This window comes from Trichechus manatus, unplaced genomic scaffold, assembly GCF_000243295.1.
Source record: "Trichechus manatus latirostris isolate Lorelei unplaced genomic scaffold, TriManLat1.0 scaffold00002, whole genome shotgun sequence".
In the NCBI taxonomy this organism is placed as follows: domain Eukaryota; kingdom Metazoa; phylum Chordata; class Mammalia; order Sirenia; family Trichechidae; genus Trichechus; species Trichechus manatus.
The window spans coordinates 10087209-10104947 of NW_004443938.1; the positions used below are offsets into that span (position 1 = coordinate 10087209).

Below are 17739 nucleotides of genomic sequence, written 5' to 3' on the forward strand. Positions count from 1 at the left end.
GGAAGAGTACTTCAATCAGCCAGCATGGCCACATCAATACTGTGCAGAACTCTAACTGGAGGAGGCTGATATAAATACATCGTCTCTTTGTCTCCAAGGAGCCCTGGTGGCACAGTGGTTAAGTGCTCGGCTGCTAACTGAAAGGTCGGTGTTCGAACCCACAAGCAGTCTGCTTCCATAAAGATTTACAGCCTTAGAAACCCCATGGGACAACTCTATTCTGTCCTATAGTGTCGCTATGAGTTGGAATTGACTCAATGGCAATGAGTTGGTTTGGTCCTTGTCTCCAAAAACGTGAGCTGCACACTAGGACTTACAACAGTATTTCTAATTGGCCGTCCCTTTACATAATCACGAAGTTCAGACACAGGACACTAGGATCTTGTCAAGGGGAAAGAAAAGTTGCTTTGATCAGGTGCATACAGTAAGTACACAAAAAAAAAACCCAAACCAAAACCCGTTGCTGTTGAGTCAATTCCAACTATAGCGACCCTACAGGACAGAGTAGAGCTGTCCCATAGAGTTTCCAAGAGCACCTGGTAGATTCAAACTGCTGACCTCTTGGTTAGCAGCTGTAGCTCTTAACCACTGCGCCACCAAGGTTTCCATTAAGTATCAATACAGAACATGCCAAATCAGCCTATAAAAATAGCAAATGTTGTTTTGGGGAAATGGACTTCTGCAACAGCAACACTGAACAGGTGGGGCAGATGAGTCTACCCACGAATGAAAACATGGGTTCTACGTGGTTTCCTAACACTGAGATCTTTGTAGAAGGATATTTAAAGCAAAGGCATTTCTTAGGTTCTAGAGCTACAATGTGGGAGTGGGCATCCCATCTTCGGAGCACCTATGTGCTGGACGCTAGGCAGACTCCCTCAGGGTGAGCGTGGGGACTACCTTTGATGTCCCGATGAACTATGCCATGCTCGTGGAGAACATTGATTGCGATGGTGATCTGCTTTGAGTACAGCCTGATGACATGCTCCTGAAGTCCCAGCCGCGACACCTCTTCTAGCGTGCCCTCATCACAGTACTCCATGAAGATGTACATTTCTTCCTGTGGAAGGAATAAAACCCGGCCCTGTGCTTACTGCTTTCCTTACATACATGCTACATGAAAAACCTGGAAAACATCACAGGCCACACCCCAAAGGAATCTTCTTTCTAATGGTACACTATACTTGTCGTCCTGCATTTTTCTTATAGCCGTTTCCAGCTCTTCTATAAAGGTGTCTGCCTGCCTTCTCTGTCTGGAATTATACAGCTAGATGGGATAACACCTCCTCCAAATCAAAGGTGATACACTTCTGTAATTAAGTCTGCTATATAATCTCAGACAGGGACCAACAGGGGTGTCTCTATAAATGTATTATTAAGTACTGAAACACATCCTTTTCAAATACGAATGTATTTGTAAAAACATTAAAAAACCCATCAATATCCACCTTCCCCAGGAAGCGCATGCTCTGGACCACGATGCTCAAGTTACTCTCTTCCCTCAGTGTTCACCTCTAAACACAAGGGGGAACGAATGGAAGTTTTCCTTTTCTCTCATTTCACAATGGTTCCTTCAACACACGTAAAAGAAAAGCCAATGTTACTTAACAGTGTGCTCAACGGTGCTTCAGGAAAGATGGGGGGACAAGGCAGGAAGTGGCTGTGTAAGGGATGTTTGAGAAGACTCGTCTGGTTGGCAGGATGGGTTTCAGTGCTTTATAATGTCGGGTTAGTGACTACAGTCTACAACTTACATTTCAGGAAGAACTCCTCTAGTTTCAGAGAGAAGGCAGAAATGGTGTAACTCATGGAGATTTCCTGATAATTAGGCAAAGTTACAGTGCTCTGCAATGAGAAGACCTGTGATGTAGAACAGGACTCCGCTGTGTGCCCTCACTGATCCCTCACACAGAGCAGTGTCATCAGAGGGGGCTTACTCTGTGAAGCTCCACACCAAAATACCGAACCAGATTGGGGTGCTTGATGCCTTCAAATATTTTCAGTTCGTCTGCCGTCTCCTTGATGGTTTTGTGGTCGTTGGGCTGAAATCGGATCTGGGAAAGGAGAATGCTGATTACTGCTGGGACTGGCATAGGCTTGCAACACAAAGCACCACATGGCTCATGGCCAGGGTGCAGAGCTCCTGACACCACCGTCATGCAGAACCCCAAGCTACAGCCACTGGGTCTGTGACCTTACTTCCAAATTTTCTGTCACTTGTTGTTCCAAGTGAACTAAACATGCCAGCTTTTGACTCTTTGGTGAAACAACTGCTAATGTAATCATTTTCACAACTGAAAATGAAACTACCAAAAACATTAAACGTTTAGTAAGCAACCACTTACGTTTAGGTTCTGGGCAAAACAAAAAGCTATGATTCTGCCTTTAACAAGTTTACAGTCAAGCTGGAGAGAGGACAGAGAAGTGCAGTGAGTGCCACACAGGCAGGGCTAGCAAATGCTGCAGGAGTCCTAGGAAGGAGTGGCCCCAGGTGTGGGCAGGACACAGCCATCAACAGGAAGAGTGCCAGCACCGTGCACTCCTATTTCCAGCAAAGCCTCTCACGCTGCCAGTGTCTATAAATATCTCCACCCGCCTCTGCCCTTCCCGGCCATACTAGCTGTCCCTCAGAGGGCAAAAGCAGCCTCTGTCTCCTGGCCCTGGCCCTTCCTGCCTGCTCTTCCTCTCTCTCACCTCCAGCTCAAAACGTGGCTCATTTTCCAAAGCTCATCACAAAGGGTCTCTTCTCCCCCAGCAGCAGCCCCCGCCCCCAGCCTTCATCACTTTATTTCTGTCTCCCTCTAAGGCGCACACCATACCCGTGCTGTGTTAGAATCACCTGTTCTCCTGGTCCCACCATCCTCACTGGGCTAGCAAACACCTTGACTTTCACACGGTCCCTGTTTAAATGCTGCCTCAGCACATCTGCCGGGCTGGTCCTATCTGCCTAAATGCTAAAAAGCGGGATTTATGCCTGGACTCCTCGCTATGGATAGCACTAAACCAGCTCGACGCAATCATGAGAACTTGACAGAGTCAAGCTTCTTTAGAAAACCTCTATCACAGAGGCTTTGCTCCAAACGGCCCACCTCAGCAGGCAAGCTGGCTGACTCACCTCCTTCATGGCCATCAGCTCACCAGTGTCAACGCTGATGCAAGTGTAGACCTTCCCATACTGCCCTTCCCCTGTGGACGGAACAAAACAGGCGGCTCTTACAATCACCCAAGGCAGGCTATTCCAGGTTATTTATACTTACAGTAACATTATGATCACTGATGTGTATTTATAGACCTATAATTATGTTTGCTATAGGTTACTACTGCAAGCCCCAAAAGATTTCTGAATGTTGCCTAATGAGTAGTCTTAGACAATCTCTTCAACACAGCTTATGTATAAGTATCTTTCCACAGAGTGGAGCTGACCTTGGCGCACCCTGAAGAGGCAGGCAGGGGAGCAACGGGCAGTGCACCTCTGAACCCCTGAGCTCCTCAAAGAGCTCGGGGCTGGGGGACTGAGGGGGTGGTCAGGGTTAGCCTGGGCCTCACGGCTGCATGTCCAGGATGTGTGGAGCGGATATTCACTAACCTTTTGGGACATTAAACTAAGGGGATGTATGGCTGAGCAAGACGGACAGCAATAACGAACACAATTTATAAAGCAGTTGATGGTCTCCGGTGTTTCTCTGCCGTCACCGACAGGGCTGACCTTCGAGTCTCCACAATCTTACTTTCACCTGCGTTTACCTGTTCAGACCTCAGTGCATTCAGGTGGGGAGGCTCTCAGTCAGGCCTCTTCCTTCACACAATCCACCACCAGTTATTTTACTAGAAGTGGTTCCACCTGGAAATTGATTAACTAGGCAACGTTTTAGAAAAGAAGGTTTTGCTTTCCCTATCTGTATCCAGTCTCTCTTTAAATAACGTTCTTGTGGGGAAAGAATAAAAAGGATACAGACAAGAACTAATGCGTACAGTTTCACAGTTCTCCACTGGGAAGTTCTGGAGGTATTGATCTAACCCATCCAACTTAGTGAACTATTTAAAAATCTCTCTCTAAAAGGCTCACCTTTTATTGCTCTTACATTTTGCAAATTAAACCAATAAACAGAGCCCTCTGCAAAAAGATACGGTGTGTATCTGCCACACCTATAAGGGAAAAGGACCAAGTATACAGGATTTAACCTAAAGAAGTATAACAACTTGTTGTAACAGAGAAATCTCTGCTTCACATTTCTTTATTTCCTTACCAATTTTGTTTCCTCTTTGCCATTTGAAGGTGACCTTCCTCAAGCCAACATGCATGACATTATCATAGGACTTAGGGGTATCACAAACTTGACCAATGATATTCTTTCTCCTCATTTCTCGATACCTCTTTTCTTCAAACAACCGAACTGACTTCTGAATAGCTTCAATGGGTCCTTGTTTAGAAGCAGTATCTGCAGGGGGAACCGCAAACTCATTAGTCCCAATCACCACTATCATTTCCAGCAAATAATACAAACAGAACATACAACAGCATTCCATGATAGCCAGACTTGTCATTCCCTGTTCAGACACACAGCAGATGGATTCACGTCCATCAAAATCCCGTAACCATGGAGTATACCACCCGTTATACAATGTCGTTATCGTTGCTGTGTGCCATCAAGTCGGTTCCAACTCACAGCAACCCTACAGGACAGAGTGGAACTGTCCCATAGGGGTTTCCAAGGAGTGGCTGGTGGATTCGAACTGCCCACCTTTTGGTTAGTAGCAGAGCTCTTAACCACTGCGCCACCAGGGCTCGCCATTATACCACACACACATAAAAACATAGGCTGCTTGGGCAAAACCAAGATTTCCTCTCCCAAGAATGCTTTAAGACGACTGCAATCACCTCCTGCCTGCCTCTACTTTTTCCCTTCTGCAATCCACTCTCTTGTCTGGCAGAATTTTCTTACTCAAACATGCAATCTGATCATGCTACTTTCCTATGTAAATGTGCTTCCTGGTTCTCCACAGCCTATTAGCAAACTGCAAGCCCCCTCACGTGGACTCCAGGCCTTGCACAGCTGGACCTGGTTTTTCTTTCCTGGTTCCCTTCTCTGCTCCTACAACACCGGAACTTGTGGGAACCCAACCTCCCCACGTCTGCGCCTGGGTCCACACTCATCCATCAGCGACAGCCTACAGTGCCTGGTAAGTACATTTCACCTGTCCCAGCTCGAATGAAATGCCACTGCATTCTAGGAAGACTTCTAGGATGAGAAGGGCATTCATTTCTCCCTACCCTGGGAAGAGCAGAGAGTAAGGGTCTGGAATCAGAAAGCAGGGATAAAATCCTGCCCTCACCGCTGTCTGGGTGCTTGACAACGGGTTCCCTTCTCTACACCAAATTCCTGACCTGTGACATGAAGGCAGTAAGACCTAGTTCCCAGAGCTCCTGGGAGGACGTGAGATAACGTGTGGGCGGCGTCCAGCCCCGTGCCCGGCACACAGGAACACACAGTAACTTCTAGTTTCAGTTCTTATTTTCCCATCAGACTTGATAGCTCTATTTCTCCAACTTACTTTTTTTTTATCATGACCGACAGAAATACTTTCATATACATAGTTATCTACAGCAAAAGTTTCAAGAAATAATATTACTCTTACTGCGTACGATTCTGATTCCACACTATTCTTCATTAAATTGATTTTATAACCCACTAATGGGTTACAACCCAGAACTTGAAAAGCAGTGCTTTATACACGTCTCTATTATAGCACTTAGCAGACTGTGTCCTAATCAGCTCACTAAGAGCCTGCTTTTCTGGAAGACAGAGAGATCCTTGAGGGCTGGGATGACTGTAAGGTTATTTTGAGAAAAGAAATTCCCAAAGATTTGCTCTAATTTCAGTTCTTACTATACTCATTTCCTACAAACACAGACACTGTTTACTCCCAGTACCTCTGTCTACGACCTCAAGCCTATCTAGCATTGAACAGATTTAAACAGCTGTAAGGCCAAGGATTCCATTGTCAAATATTTCTGGGCAAGACTGGGTTTGTGTGTGTTTGTTTTTCCTTAAACTATAAGAATTTCTCAAGATTGCTTGGTCTTTAATATGTCAATGAGAACTGTAACTGTCCCCAGAGGAACAGAGTCCCAAGTGGTTCCCACATTTGCGTGACCACAAGTGTTTGTTTTGAAAACAACTGGTACTTGTCAGCCACTGGAGAGATCCTTTCCCTGTCGCCCAGGCTCAAGTCTAGAAAATCTCCCCGGCCCAAAACCCTTCACACACATCTAGTCTGTCACAGTCCTGCCAACTGTTGCATCAAAGTTCTTCCTTGCCTCCATTCTCTCTTTTTTTAATCCAATATCTTATTATTTCACACTGAATTACTGCAATGGTATTCTGCCTGCTCTGTTTTCAGCAACCCTCCGCTCCACCCCGCCCCAATTCAGGCAACCAGTTGATGTACCTCACAGGGTCTTACTTGTCCTCACCTGCCCACTCCCCACACACCAGCTGCTCCAGAACCTTCCAGAGCTGACTGACTTAGCTGGTCACTGAAGACAGCACTTCCATTTACCTCACCGCCATCCGGCCCAGTGGAGTTGGCCTAGTCACAAGGCACCCAAGGTATTTCTCACTCTCTCCCTCTCCTCTTGGCTTGGTGCAGACATGCCTTTCCCTCAAGGGCCAGGTCACGCCTCATACCTCCACAAAGCCCCTCCTGACCTCTCTAGGCCTAGGGGCAGACATTCCTCTGAGCGGATACACTGGTTTCACAGGGTGCTGGGGTGGGAACAGCGCCAGACTTGGAGACACAGGGTGTGTTCTAGCTGCAGCGTGGCCATGTACTAGCCTGGCCCAAGTGACTGAACCTCTCTGAAACAGTTTTATATTTATTAACAGAGAACAAGGACCATTCTGCATGTTGCATGAGATTTCCTGTGACAAAGAAAGAATGTGGATGCAGTCTGCAGATCATAAACTGCTCAACAAGTGATTTTTCTATTTATTCTTCTGATGAATATTCACTGACCACTTGCTGTGTGTTGGGCACCATGCAAGATGCTGTGTTTGAAGAGTCAAACAAGCAGCTCCCTCAGGAGGAGGAGTGGGCGCTGGGGCTGTCGGCGCCTCACTTCCCACTTTAACAACAGGGGCTCTACTTTATTAGCTTTACATACAGAGGCTCTTCCATTTACAAACCTACCACATCCAAGGTTTCATAGCTATGTACCAAGCTCCATGCTGGAGAAAACCGTACTACTGTGCCAGTCGTGGTGGGAGCTGTTTACAGGGTCACTATGGATTAACCTACCCTGTAAGTAAAGGCACTCGTCAGGGCCCTGAAAGAGTTTACAAAAAACGAATGAAACAAAAAAGAGTTTTCTTTGTTGGAAAATAAAAGCTTAAAAGCCACTGTGCTAAACAAATGTAGTAAGCATAAGGTCATATTATGTATTAATTAGTATTTAAGATGAAGAAGTATTTTCTCCCCATTTCTCATATCTCTGTGGACCACTGCCACTTCTCATCTCAGGACCAGTCTCTCGTGTCTCTAAACCCACTGCCATGGAGTCCATTCAACTCACGGAGACCTCACAGCTCTGCTGCTGTTGTCGTTGTTGTTATCAGGTACCATCGATTCAGTTCCGACTCACAGCGACCCTGTGTACAACAGAAGAAACACTGCCCGGTCCTGTACCATCCTCACAATCGTTGTTATGCTTGAGCCCATTGTTGCAGCCACTGTGTCAGTCCATCTCATCGCGGGTCTTCCTCTTTTTCTCTGACCTTCTACTTTACCAAGCATGATGCCCTTCTCCAGGACTGGTCCCTCCTGACAACGTGTCCAAAGTACATGAGATGAAGTCGCACCACCCTTGCTTCCGAGGAGCAACCTGGCTGTACTTCTTCCAAGACAGACTTGTTCATTCTTTTGGCAGTCCATGGTATTCTTCACCAGCACCATAATTCAAAGGCATCAATTCTTCTTCGGTCTTCCTTATTCATCGTCCAGCTTTTGCATGCATATGAGGTGACTGAAAATGCCATGGCTTGGGTCAGGTGCACCTTAGTCCTCAAGTGACATCTCTGCTTTTCAACACTTTAAACAGTCTTCTGCAGCAGATCTGCTCAATGCAATACATTGTTTGATTTCTTAACTGCTGCTTCCACGGGCCCATATCTCTAGCGCTCCTAAAATGCCCTTCATGTAATAATGCCAGATGAGTATCTGACTTCCACAAGTGGAAAAAATATCAATAAATGACATAGATCCTTTATACATACATAATACATATTATTATATTATATAAAATTATATACTACATATCATGTAATTATATATTATACAATATACAATAGTACATTATATATTATATATAATAATCATATATGATCAATGCTTTCCTTCAACTTCTTAGCATAACAAATGAATAGCTAATCATTTCATAAATATTATGTTCCTATCATGTACAAAGAATTGTGTCAAGCTGCTTAGAGAACAGAGATAAGTAAAACAAGCTCCTGACCCAAAGGAATTTGTTACAAGATATAGGAAACATACAAAAACATGACACGATAGAAAGTGACGTGTCACAGGCGTAAAAGGATCATAAAGTATTAACGCAGAAGGTCTAGTAAGTTCAGAAGCCAAAGCGTACTTTAGCTGAAACTGCTCTCCTTGTGCTTAAACGTGTTAAGCCCAACATCCTTTCTCTTACCCTTAGTCTGGCTGATAAGCGTCCGCAGCTCCCAACTTCTTCGCGTTGATGCACTTGAATCACCTTTTGGATATGCAGGTTCTGCAGGAAGTATTTTTTCATACAAATAAGACTTATGAAATAAATATACTTGTGTAACTGAGAGAAAACACTGAAATGGTGAATGGCTCTGGTGAGTTACTATCAACCTGTCCTTTCTGGTGATTAACTTCTAACGTGTCCGACGTGGGTGTGAGGAACTGAACAGAAATCAGATTACTAGGGGATGCCATTCGAGAGGTTCTGCTCCGGAGTCCCAGCACTGCTATGGCACGAGTGGTTACAGGACTCCTAAGCAAACACTCCCTAAAAAATAAAAACCCACTGCTGGTGAGTCGATTCCAACTCACAGCAACCCTACAGGACAGAGTAGAACAGCCCCATGGGGTTTCCGGGGCTGTAGCCTTTGTGGGAGCAGACTGCCACATCTTTCTCCTGCAGAGCGGCTAGTGGGTTTGAAATGCCGACCTTTCAGTTAACAGCCAAGCACTTAACCACTGTGCCACCAGGGCTCCTTAAAGACTCCCTAGCTCTGGATTAAACAAAACCTCAGCATGTCATCAACAAACACAGTGTCACTGTGGTATATTTATAGTGAAGAAGAGTACTCGTGATAATTAAAGTATCAGGAATAGTAATTATCATAAAGTAACAAAAGTGGACCTAGAAAATGCAGCTGTAGTTTAAAAAAAAAAAAAAAAAGCATCCATGTGGAAAACCAACATGTTCAGCATTAAATCTACTCAGAAAGCTGTGGTTTTCTCACTCTTTATTCCTGTTAGGAGGCACTTGCAGTATGAACTGGTGGGCTGAGATAAACAACAGCGGGTTGAGAGCACAGCCCACACTTCAACACTCACCATCACGCTCCTCGGTGGGGCTCGAGTGCCGGCTCAGGGACCTGAACTGCAGCTCGGCAGCTATGGAGGCCAAGCGATCGTTCTCTGGGACGCTGGAACCCCTGTTTTAATATTTTTTAAAATCGAGCTATCAATTCAATTGAAGTGAAAATGAAAAATGTATGAGATTCCTCTAGAGCGGTGATTCTCAACTGGGAGTGATTCTGTCCCCAGAGGGCATCTGGCAATGTCCAGAGACATCTGTGATTGTCATGACTGGCAGGGTGCCACTGGCGTCCAGTGGGTAGAGGCCAGGGATGCTGCTGACCCTCCTACAGCACAGAGGACAGTCCCCACACAAAGACTCATCCACCCTCAACAGGGCTACTACTGAGAGCCTCCTCTCAAGGGTGGGAGGACTGTGTTCTTGTGAGAGCCAGGTCTCCTCACTGCATTGTCTACTTCATGTTAGAAACAACAAACACAAAATGGTGTTTATGTAAGTGTTATTAATGTGAGTGGAAACCTCTATAATTAAAGTCCAGGATGGATAAAAATGTGCTAGCCAAATCTGGCTAATACTTAAAATTACCATCAAATAATGTTTACGTACCTAACTCTATTTAAAATACTACAAATAATTACATGTTCCAAGATTTCACATCTCTCAGTAATAAGAAAATGGGAGCGTATACCTGACAATTCTCAAACAGCAGCCAAGCAAAAGTGCAAAAGAGCAGAAAGCTTAATATCTTAAAGACTAAAGTTCATTAGTTGCTTTCCAGAATAAAGTTAAATGTTCAGCAATCCAGAAAGAACCCATAAAGAGAAAAACACAGTATTACAAGGGAAGTGTTAATGCTGCAATTCCAATAATCAAAGAACCCAAAATAAATATGACATTAGTTTGCTGCTTTTTAGAAGTTATTTAGTGTGTATTTTTTACATGAATGACACAATGAAGTATGGTAGCATTTATGCTCTTATCTATTTGTTAGACACTGAAAAGATTTAAGATGGAATGGTCCACTGAAGAGACGTTCACAAACTATGAGATATGCAAGGTTTTATTTCCTAAACCCTCAAATCTAGTATAGTACTCTAAGGTCTTACTAGAAGGCTACTGCTTATCGTCCATCAAAAAGTGCTGGCAGTGTTTCAGGGAAAAATCACCCATGTCCAAGTGAAGAAACCCACTTCTCTCCTGAGCAGTGGAAAGTGCCAAACACGCTGGGCCCGTGCAGAAGCACTGAACACCTGTTTTCCTGATTTCCCTCGGGGAAAATCAGCCAATTCCACTTCCTTCTGAGATTTTTGCAAGGGTAAAAGGCAAGAAATATACTTAAATCTTTTCGAAAATATAGCTCCAGGGATTGGGGCAGGGGGGCTGTTTCTGGATTGTAGAATTTGTCAATTTCTGTGGTATAACACTTGGCTTGCAAAATTCCTGAAAAATGAACACTCAGCTCTTGCGAGTCAGGAAGAGCCAGCTCCAGCAAGCACACCACCACAAAGATGCTTTCAAAACAATGGTCAGGCAATCGCACCCAGAACAGATCATTACTAAGTCGAATTAAATACAAAGTATTTATCAAACACTTTGGGACAAAGTGAAATTTAATTTGGCTGACGCCATCTCCAGACAGGCAGGGGCTCCACACGTGAAGCTGTGCATCTGCATTTACATTTGAAGCTGTGGGTGTGGTTCTGGATTCATGAGCCTGTGGCCATGTATGAGAGACTCTGGCATCTGGGTGTGCACCGGCAGCCTGGGACTCGAGAACCTCGATGAGAGCCCGAGGTTAAATAAAACATGTGCAAAGTGTGAGTGCAGGTGTGAGTTTAACCAGCACCCACCATCTCCACGTGCTTCGCACAGCACACTATCAGGGTGTTTTTCTGGGGTGCTGAAAATTCTGGAGCTAGACAGAGGTGGTGATCGCACAGCACCGTGAATGCTCAAGGGCCACTGAGCTGTCCGCCTTAGCATGGTTACTTGTATGTTATGTGAATTCCACCTCAATAATAACAAAACATAATCTGGTACAATGGCATCAAATTTTCTAAATCTTAAGGACCCTTCTATATATGAATTTAAGATGAAAAATACTTATGAAATATTACTCATAACATGCTAAAAAACTGCTTGTGCAAGGCGTAAGATGAAATGCATGAAGACGCCCAGTGCAGGTACTGAACTCTTACATTACACCACGTTTAACGTTCCATGCCAACTTACAAAGGCCTTAAACGACAGGTCATGAAACTTCAGAAAACGTGACAGTACTCCTCCCCATTTTCTAGTCCTGGAGCAATCTCGGGTAAACAGACGTGGGAACCAATAGTTTTAGTCACGTCTCCTCGACTGTGACTGTGTCCTGGGGCTCCTCCCTTCCCATCACTCTACACTGCCACTTATAGAAAAAGATGTTTCCAATAGTTCGTACAGGGACACGAAACGTGGGAATATCTGCCAAAAAGTAAAGAAGGTAAGTGGGACCTTGTTCCAATTTAACTGTTAATTTTTTAGTCGCCTGCTTTAGCTGTAAAATACTTCCATATTTTGAGGTTATAGACATTTATCACTAAAAATTAGGAATATTAATTATTTTTATGAATCAGAAAACTGGAAATGTTTCAGAAATTTTAGACTGTTATAAAGTGAGTGAAAACATTCTAGTCTACTTTAAATTCTGAAGCCACAGCCATCTCTGCCAGCGTTCTCCTAATACACTTTCATCGAACTAGCAATAGAGCGCTGAGTTCCTTCACGATGTCTCCTTTTTGATCAGCTCATTTCCAACCAAAATCATTTTGACTATGTAACCTTCCTCACAGTCAGATGGGAACAGTGACGGTGTCCTTCCACTCAGCTACACGGGTGGAGATGACGAGCATCCAGTAGTCCCTTTCTCCACTGAGTCCATGAGAGCCTGATGGAATCCTCAGCCGAAAAAGAACCAGACGGGGAAGATGGCCAGACTCACCCTCCCAGCTAACTGAACTAGAATGGGCAAGATGGCCAGACTCACCCTCCCAGCTCACTGACACAAAAAGCAGACATTTTTGCTGGAGCCTGACACATGCCTGATCTCTTTCTGGTCAGGATCTATTCTCACATGAGACACAAACCCCATTAACTCATCTTTGTAATTCTGTAAACTACTTCCAATCAACATTGTTTAAAATTAGGAAATTTAGTTAGAAAATGGATCCTCCTTACAAAAACACCTTGTGACTCATCGGGAAAGGTACTGCTGGTCAAAATGATCAGGTCCCCTCTACTGTGGAACAGGTTCTTTTCTGATACTCTCTCCAAAGAGTTATTGTCGACAAAGGCTCTGTTAGCTCCAAAGAAATAAGTTAAATCTGGCAAGTTACTGCCTCATGCTGGCAGGTGCTAGAGCTCCGTGACGGGCACCCGGAAGGCCCTGGCGTTACTCACACCCGCACGGCAGGAAGCCCAGTCACACTGTTCTGTGAGCCCTCCTAGAGCTCAGTTCACCGCAGAGTGTACCTGAGGTGGCAAGCAGACATGGCACTGGTGGAGGGAGACTACCTGGTCTCAGGGGCACTGCTGGTGAGTTTGGGTGGCGCAGAGTCGCTGCCCGAGGGGCTGGGGCGCCTGGGGGCGGCGGCGGCGGCAGTAGCAGCAGCAGCGCTGCCGTGGTTCCGCGCGTCCGAAGGCACGCTCCGAGTGCTAAGACGAGAAGAAAAGCTTCAGGAACACGGCAGGGAAAAGGGATGGACTCGGCTTTCCGTTTAAAATACAACAGGGCAGTGAAGTGAAAAAAAAGTTTACATATAAAATGAAAATTGTTCTTTGATTGAGATTCAAGTATACGCATTTAAAAAAACAAACAAAACTAACTTCCAAGCTTTGGGGGAAAAAAACTGCGGTTCTTTCCTAGTAAATACTGTCAAAGAAAATGAGCCTTTTCAAAAGAGAATACTGGGGGACGACCTCCCAATGCAGAAATGCCACCACATTCATGATGATTATTCTGAATGTACTATCATTTCTAAGCTCACTCTGTATCAGAGCTGCTCCTTAATCACACACACACGTGGACGGCAAGACTGGAACCATCAGGCCAGGCTTTGCTCCACTCTTAAACTGCTATTTATTTAGTATTGTTTTTCAAATGTTTATTACACTACGCAAACTCAAATTTGTTTCCTTAAGGTAATTTTTCAAAGAAAGAGAAAGAATTACTCCAAAGCTAGAAAGCATTTAGTAGCTTGAGGTTATAAATAAGCCAAGAAATGAAGTTATCTTGAAAGGTACATGTCGGTTTTAAATCTGCAAGGCAGGCACTGTGGTATGTCTTCAGGACAGCACAAACAGGAGCTTTCAAAACGTGTGAACAAGGACACAGGAGAAACACGGAGTCATCAGCAGCAAGCATCCAGCAGGTCTGAAGAGTATTAGCATGCACACTGAGAAGAATCCATAAGGAAGAGAGCTAAGAAGCACCAAATACCTGAACCCCTCTGGAGTGGGGATAATGAGGTGGGGGTTAGGAGGGTCACTGTGGCATCGAGGCACCTTCACAGGACGGGGGCTGTTCCGATGGAGAGCTGCCAGTGAAAATGGCAACAAATGCAGCTTGTTAAAGGGTCAACAGGAGACTGTCACAACAGGCAAGTCAGAGTAAATAGAATGTTAACTAAATTTTGCCAGTGACCAAAATAAATCCATTTACAGACGTAAAAATCACATTACATATACACACGTTATAAAAAACATACCACTTCTTAAAAGTTAATAAAGTTATATTAAGCATCCAAACTTTTCTCCATCAAAACCACTTTTAAAAATCTTGGCTTGAAGTATACACAGTGTGTACTAAACAAATGGCCATATCCATCTTAGCAAGAGAGGGAAATGTGGCTTGTCTAGCATCTCTCTAGTACACAGGAGCTCTTTATGTTATCTTCACCTTCAAAAATTTCAGCCGATTAGATCTGAGCAGGGGTGACACCTGGCCAAGTCCTGAGGTGGGCGGGGGAGTCACTGTCACTCCCAAGGACAATGAGCTTTACTTCACTCTTTTAAACCAGGCCAGGTGACTGGGGCAGTTTTAACTTGACAATTCTGCTTGCAGAGCATGTTTTCTTCTCCTCTTTTAAAAAATTCTGGTAGGAGGCAAGCATGGTACCAGATAAAATTTAAAACATAGAGATCTTACTTAGTCGATTACAAAAACGCTGACAATGCCACTTTCCCAGTACCTAAGTGACGCAGTAACAGACATGCTCCATTTTGTCCACTTCTCCCTACCACCTTTTTCTCTTCTTCTAATGTAAACTTCCTGCTTAACCTCAATTTAGGTTTTCTTTTTAATGCTGTATTTTCCCTCCCCCCTATAATAATGTTAGTCAACATATATGTGATCCTAAACGGAAACTCCTCCTTCCTGGGGTTTTTGTTCACTTGTTTACTTTTAATAACATTTCACAGGTGAGGGAGAACGACAAAAAAGGGAGAGACCTGAGGGGAAAACTCGCAAAACAAAACGCTGGGTGGTGGACATCACGCACATTAACAAAAAATTCAGGGAATTTGTGCCCTCCGTTCGTTACCTCAACCATTACAATGCCAAGTGGAAGAAACCCAATAGCAATAAATGTAGAAAAAACAACAACAAAAATGATTTAGCGAGATTGGTGATATCTTTACTTCAGCAAAGTTACTAGGAATGACTGAATCAAAAATTACTAATTTTCCCATGAGGATATAAAGACATTCTGCTAAAAACAAAACAAAGCAAAAACAAAGCACATACGTTTAATACTCTTCATGCGTGAAACAGTGAAATAAAACATTTAAGAGTATGTACATTTAATGTTGCAAAATCATGATACTTTACTGGAAAGAAAATCAAATGACCAATAAACATAACATAGATGTTAGTGATGAACATTCAGCACAGAGATGTTTTTCAAGGCAAAAACAAACAAAACAAATACTTGAAGGACAAAATAAAAGAGTTCACATTTTGAACATTGTTAGGATCTGCTGGAATGTATGGGGATAACAGTAACAATACTCAACAACTAGTGTGAATAAATGGGACATCCATAAAGAACACCACCCAGCCACTAAAAAGAACAAGTTAGCGTGGAGGAATTTCCACACGTGTGAGATGACAAAAGCAAGAGAACTATATCCAGCGTGATCTCATTTGTATACAGCAAACCGTTTCAGAGAGACACAGAAGAATGTGTTTGTGTGGCCATATGAGCATACAGAAAGCACGCAAGCTTCAACATCAGGCTGTTATCATTAGTCATGTGGGTAGAGCAGAGGGAAGAGAGAAAATAAGCAAAAAAAAAAAAAGACAGTTGATGTGCTCTCACTTTCATTTTTCTTTTAAGGACACAAAATTGATTACAACTGCCATCTGTAGAACCCTACAGTATACAAAATGTTACTACTGTGTTTGATCCTCATTAAGATCCGTTAAGCATCAGAAAGGGAGGTTCACAGATGCCAAATGATCACCCAACTGCCAGGCAGCCTGCCTCTCAGTCCGGTCTGTCTCCACCACAGCACGTCAGGCTCGACGACAAAGCAGCAGACAGAGGGTGCTAGAAACTCACTGTGTCACCAGCATTTTGGAGAGATGGGCACACTGAAAGATGAGCCCATTCCAAAACTGGCAGTGAGGACCTCCTAGTTGTGGGATTACGAACAGCGTTATTCCTTGGTAATTTTTTCCACATTGAAAGCTTTTCTATATGTATATATTTTCACATCTTCACATTATAACTTTTCTACAATCAAAATGATTTAAAGTAATTTTTACTGGATTATTAATAATGTATACTTAAGGAAATATTTTAGGAGATCAAAGAATCAAAGTCAACAGGTGATAAGCAAAATTTTGATAGAAATAGAATGCCTTATATAAAATGCTCCAATAATTTTGCAGATGATAACTTTCATTTTCATAACAGCCTTGGGACAAAAAAGAGGCATAAACTGTTTATTTTAAAGACAAAGAAACTGATGACTAAAACCTAGTCTTACTAAATTTTCTGTAGCTAACGTAATACGGCTGGTGCTTAATAAATTTACCATTTATGAATTATTTTATTTTGTAATTTAAATTGTATAAAATTTCTGATTTTTCATTTTGGGTGTTAATATTACATATAAATATGGCTTTGGTTTATCTATAGATGATCTCAAGAATGCAGAAAGACACAGCTAATGGGAAAAATACTGATCTGTGCTTAGAAATTTTCCCTGATATGTATTTTGTTTTTAAGGCTCCCAGATATACACTGAAAACTATAATTAAGGAGATTGTTATGGACTGGATTATGCCCCTAAAATTATGTGCTGTAAACCCTAACTTCTATGCCTGTGGTTACAATCCCATTTGAGAATGGGCTGTCTTTGTTATGATAATGAGGCAGGATTAATATAGGGTGTATCTTGAGTCAATCTCTTTTGAGATATAAAAGAGATTAAACAAGTGAGCAGAGCAGAGATGGGGGAAGAGAGATGGCACGCCACACGAAGACCGCCCAGGAGCAGAAGCTGAAGAGACAAGGACCTTCCTTCAGAGTCAACAGAAAAAGAACGCCTTCCCCTAGAACTGGCACCCTGAATTCAGACTTACAGCCTTCTAAACCGTGAGAAAATTAATTTCTGTCTGTTAAAGCCATCCATTTGTGGTATTTCTGTTACAGCAGCACTAGATAACTAAGTCAGAATTTGGTACTGGAAGATTGGGCTGCTGCTCTAACAGATACCTAAAATGTGGGAGCAGTTCTGGAATTGGGTAATAGGAAGAAGTTAGAAGAGTTTTAAAAGGTGTCTAAGAGTAAAAGGCCAGATTGCCTTGAAGAGATTGTTGGTAGAACGATGGACATCAAAGGCAATTCTGGTGAGGGCTCAGAAGAAAGTGATGACAGCTATGGAGAACATCTCTATCGTCTTAGAGAATACATATGGCACCAGTAACAGAATGCTGCTAGAAATGTGGACGTTAAATGTGCTTCTGGTGAGGCTTTAAAAGAAAATGATGAACATGTGATTGAACAGTGGAGGAAGGGTGATGCTTTTTATGCAGAGGAAAAGGACCTGTCTGAATTATGTTCACATTTGGTGGAAGGCAGAACTTGTAAGTGATGAACTTT

General features: G+C 43.3%; 1 protein-coding gene across 10 annotated transcripts in view; it reads right to left on the reverse strand.

Moving 5' to 3' along the window:
* MAP3K4 (mitogen-activated protein kinase kinase kinase 4) overlaps positions 1–17739 on the reverse strand; it is a 171518-nt gene that overhangs the window by 8018 nt on the left and 145761 nt on the right. For 5 of the 10 annotated variants that reach the window (XM_004368790.1, XM_023728602.1, XM_023728592.1 and 2 more), the window contains 7 exons: positions 14070–14166; positions 9607–9707; positions 8708–8788; positions 4248–4439; positions 3116–3186; positions 1938–2054; positions 901–1060 (listed from right to left, as the gene is read on the reverse strand). In XM_004368790.1, coding sequence (XP_004368847.1) covers positions 901–1060; positions 1938–2054; positions 3116–3186; positions 4248–4439; positions 8708–8788; positions 9607–9707; positions 14070–14166 — 819 coding nt within the window. Of the gene's footprint in view, positions 1–900; positions 1846–1937; positions 2055–3115; positions 3187–4247; positions 4440–8707; positions 8789–9606; positions 9708–13144; positions 13286–14069; positions 14167–17739 lie in introns of those variants that run through there. The other 5 variants (XM_012554726.2, XR_002823591.1, XM_023728620.1 and 2 more) reach the window with 5 other exon arrangements.